Here is a 4635-nt window from a genome sequence, read left to right as displayed (position 1 = left end):
CTCCTTCTTCTTCTTCTTCTCCTCCTTCTTCTCCTTCTTCTTATGCTTCTTCTTCTTCTCCTCCTTCTCCTTCTTCCTCTTCTTCTTCTTCCTCTTCTTCTTCTTCTTCTTCTTCATTTTCTTCTTCTTGTTCTCCTTATTCTTCTTCTTCTTCTCCTCCTCCTCCTTCTTCTTCTTCTCCTTTTATGGTTAGATAATCATGAAAATGCATTCAAAACTCTGAAGAAATGTTTGATGACGTCCCCTGTGTTGGCTCACTTTGATGAGAATAAAGAAATATTGATTCAGACAGATGCATCTTCTTATGCTCTAGGCTCGTGTCTGATTCAAGATGGGAGAGTGGTGGCCTACGCGTCAAGATCTATGACTGATACAGAGCAAAAATATGCTCAGGTGGAAAAAGAATTGTTGAGTATATTATTTGCTTGTCAAAAGTTTCATTACTATATTTATGGTAAGAGGACTACTGTTCAGACAGATCACAAGCCTCTTATTACAATTGTTAACAAAGAAATACACAAAGTGTCACCGAGAATGCAAAGAATGTTATTGAAATTATTCCGATATGAACTTCATGTTGAGTACCTACCGGGACCAAAGATGTTGATTGCTGATATATTGAGTCGTAACGTTGAAAATATTGGTTGTCAAGAAAATGATTCCGATTTAGATTTGTGTGTCCATGATATAAAACTGCATCACACTGTCAATGATGAAAAGTTGAGAATGGTGAAAGAAGAATCTGGAAAAGATGCTGAAATGATGAAAATTATGAAGTGTGTAACAGTTTCTGAATGGCCTAATATGAAATATGAAAGTGAGGAAATGAAAACTTTCTTCAAAATACGAGAAGAATTATCCGAATTGGATGGTATTTTGTTCAAGAATAATAAAATTGTCATTCCCAAAGGAATGCGTCAACATGTGTTAGAAGCAATACATGAGACTCATTTGGGTATGAACAAGATGAAAATGAAGGCCCGTGAACTTGTGTACTGGCCTAATATGAATATTGACATTGAGAAATATGTGAGACGTTGTGATGTTTGTGATAGATTCTCAAATGATAATCCGAAATTGCCGATGATATCTCATGAGATTCCAGACAGGCCATGGGAAAAACTAGCTGTTGATTTGATGGAACACAAAGATAATGATTACCTGGTTGTGTATGATTATTTCTCAAAATGGATTGAGGTATTGAAACTTCGAGCAAAGAATTCAGGAGAATTGATTAAAAAGTTGATTTTTATATTTTCATATCATGGTGCTCCTGATATTATTGTGTCTGATAATATGCCATTTCTAAGTGTGGAAATGAAGTCATTTTTTCAAGAATGGAATATTAAATCTATTACATCAAGCCCAAGATATCCAAGAGGAAATGCAGTAGCCGAACGAGCAGTTGGTATTGCTAAACAAATGCTTAATAAAAATGAAAATAATTTGGATTTAGCTCTACTTCAGTATAGAAATTCACCCATAGTGTCTCTTGGTTTAACGCCAGCACAGTTATTAATGAGTCGTGTGTTGAAGGAGAAGTTGCCGATCCAGTCTAACCAGTTGTACCCTAAAATGAATGACACTGAGAAGATCAAAGAAAATTTGAAACAAGTCCAAGACAATAATAAGAAGTACCATTATGATCGAAATACTAGAGAACAATCGAACCTCCCACAACATCAAAAAGTATCTTTCAAAATAAATCCCGAAAAACCATGGGAAAAAGGATTGGTCAAGAATATTTACACTGAAACTCCACGCTCCTATGAAATAGAACATGAAGAAACAGGGAAAGTATATAGAAGAAATCGCCAACATTTACGTCCAACTTACAATAATGAAGGGCAACAAGTGAGTCATGATGTATCTATGCCAGAGATAGAGGATAATCAGCAAAATGAAATACCTGCAAGAAACCTTAGAGATAGAAGCCGCCTACGAGCCCCTGACCGCTGAGATAAAACAAACGTTTTGTGTTGCATCCTTGTCACATTTGTGAACTACATACCAAATTTCAAGTCTCTAGCTCTTACCGTTCTCGAGGTATTTTGTTTACAGACAGACACACAGACATACACACGGACCAATGGCTGAAACTTTGGATTTAGGCTCTAGGGACCTCAAAACGTGTTTTGGCACTAAAAACTGTAGGGTATTCTGATGTGCATGAGTTCTAGCCAGATCGTCCAATATGATTTCCAATTGAATCTGGCCAAATATCGGTCTATTGAGTCAGTCTTACAACAGAATTTGCAACTTGTAAAATGTTCTCTTCAAAAATAAAATTAACATTATTTGAGATCGAAATTCACTGTGTATAATCTTACAAAAACTGACCATCGAAAATTTGACCCGATTACATCATAATGCAGTAAAAATAAAATTAACAATATTTTTCGAAATTCATTCCGAACATCAGTGAGATTACGTTTCCACTGCGAGAGTTAATCAAGAAAGATGCGAAATGGTTATGGTTAGATGATCATGAAAATGCATTCAAAACTCTGAAGAAATGTTTGATGACGTCCCCTGTGTTGGCTCACTTTGATGAAGAGATAAAGGAGAAGATTTGAAAGGGAAAGGATGAAGACATGAATTGAGGGAGAAAACTAGAAGAAAAGGGTAGGGGAGAGAGGATTTAGAAAGCATGGAATAAAAAGAGTACAAGAGGAGAGTAGGAGAGAAAGAAGAAGAAGAAGATGATGAAGATGTAGATGAAGAAGAAGAAGATGATGAAGAAGAAGATGAAGAAGAAGAAGATGAAGAAGAAGATGAGAGAAAAAGAGGAGGAGGAGGAGAGGAAAACATGGATGTACATAAAAAGTAAAGGAGAAGAAATGAAATGTGGGAGAGAAAAGAAGAAGAAGAAGAAGATAAGGGGAAAAAGTAGAAAGGAAAAGGAGAAGAAGGAGAAAGAGAGAGAGAGAAAGAGAGAGAAAGAGAAAGAGAGAGAGAGAAAGAGAGAGAGAGAGAGAGAAAGAGAAAGAGAGAGAGGGATCCCAGGCTAGTTTGGAACTAACCTTGGGGGATTTGAGGGTGTTCAGAGCAGCTTGGCTGTCCTCCACCGATCTTTGTCTTCGTCTCCTCCATTTTGTTTCTCGGATAAGTAACCTGACCAGAACCGTCAAAGTTTCAATGACAAGCTTCCCGTATCATGTTGAGAAGGAAAGTAGAAGGAATAAGTATGAGAAGAAAAAGTTAAAATGGAAAATAAAAACGCACAAAGTAGAAAAAAAGTGAAAATACTCAACGGGGGAATTTTAATTGTAAAAGTTTCTAGCAGGAAAAAAAAACAACAAAGAAATTGGATACCCACCTACCTACACAAGTAGATACCCTTCCAACTAATAGGTACCTTTTTACTTTCCCTATCCTATAGGAAGGAAAGTAATGTAATCGGGTCAAATTTTCGATGGTCAGTTCTTAGTGTCAAAACACGTTTTGAGGTCCCTAGAGAAGGGAAACGAGATTGTGGAAGGCAGAGGAGGACGTGGATGGATGACATCAAGTTCGTAGGCGCTTTAACACTTTTGGAAACGTCCGTTGGGACGTGTAGGCGACAAGACAGTAAGTGACGGACCGTGAGTAGCTTTGCGTAGGTTTAGACTGCCAGAGTAAACGGACTTTACAGTCTCATTCTGGCCGTTTCAACAGGAATTGGGACATTATTCCTTCAGGATAAAATCCACCCCGGGCGGGAATCGAACCCGCGGCCTAGCGCTTTCAAGGCAGACGCGCCACCAACCAAACTAACCAGGCTGACAACTTCGACTTTGGTAACCCACGTAGACATGGATTTCTCCATATTTGTGGATTTCGCCCATGGATTTCGCCATGGATTTCTCCATCTGTCCAATATCTTGGAGACAGGTGGAACACATTTACCCACCAGCAGCTGTCAAACTGTTTATAACTCGTAAACAAGGCCTAATGTGACGGAAACAACACATTGGCGCGGAGGGTTAGGTTGCGCGCACAATATCTTGACGACTCCACTTCGGAAACTTATCCGGGTGAAATTTCCACAACATTAGTGAAGAAACTCATAAAAGTGACGAAAAAGAAGAAGAAGAAGAAGAAGAAGAAGGAGGACGAGAAAAGGAGGAAGTGGAAAGACGAAGAAGAAAGAGAACAAGGTGCAAAGAAGAAAAGGAGGAGGAAGAAGAAGAAAAAAAGAAAGAAAGGAGGAGGAGGAGAAGAACATAAAAAGGAAGTGGAAAGGAGAAGAAGACAAAAAGAAAGAAAAAGCAGAGAAAAGAAAGAAAGAAAGAAGAAAAACAAGGTAAACAAAAAGAGGAAGGAAAAAGTAGAAAAGGAGAAATATTAGAAGAATGTAAAGAAAGAGGAAAGAGAGGAGAAGAAGATGAAGAAGAAAAAGCAAACTGCAATTTAGACAACATTTTTACCGATTTTCTTTTTTTTTTCTCACACTTTTTATTTTCTACCAACTATGCCAATCCATGAAGAGCATGGATGATGGAAATTAGTACCCTACACGCCTTACACTTGAATTTAGACCACGCTACGCCACTGAGTGTGTAACAGTTTCTGAATCAGTTTCTGAATGGCCTAATATGAAATATGAAAGTGAGGAAATGAAAACTTTCTTCAAAATACGAGAAGAATTATCCG

At 37.8% G+C, this 4635-nt stretch overlaps 1 protein-coding gene across 1 annotated transcript; it reads left to right on the top strand.

Annotated features, from left to right (window-relative positions):
- Positions 1 to 234: 234 nt before the first annotated feature.
- On the top strand, positions 235 to 1959 carry LOC103521858 (uncharacterized protein K02A2.6-like). Its single transcript, XM_008486966.1, has one exon. The coding sequence runs from the start codon at positions 235 to 237 to the stop codon at positions 1957 to 1959; it is 1725 nt and encodes a 574-aa protein (XP_008485188.1).
- Positions 1960 to 4635: the final 2676 nt, after the last annotated feature.

Source organism: Diaphorina citri, unplaced genomic scaffold, assembly GCF_000475195.1.
Source record: "Diaphorina citri unplaced genomic scaffold, Diaci psyllid genome assembly version 1.1 scaffold6145, whole genome shotgun sequence".
Lineage (NCBI taxonomy): Eukaryota > Metazoa > Arthropoda > Insecta > Hemiptera > Psyllidae > Diaphorina > Diaphorina citri.
This window is presented reverse-complemented; position numbering and strand designations above follow the sequence as displayed.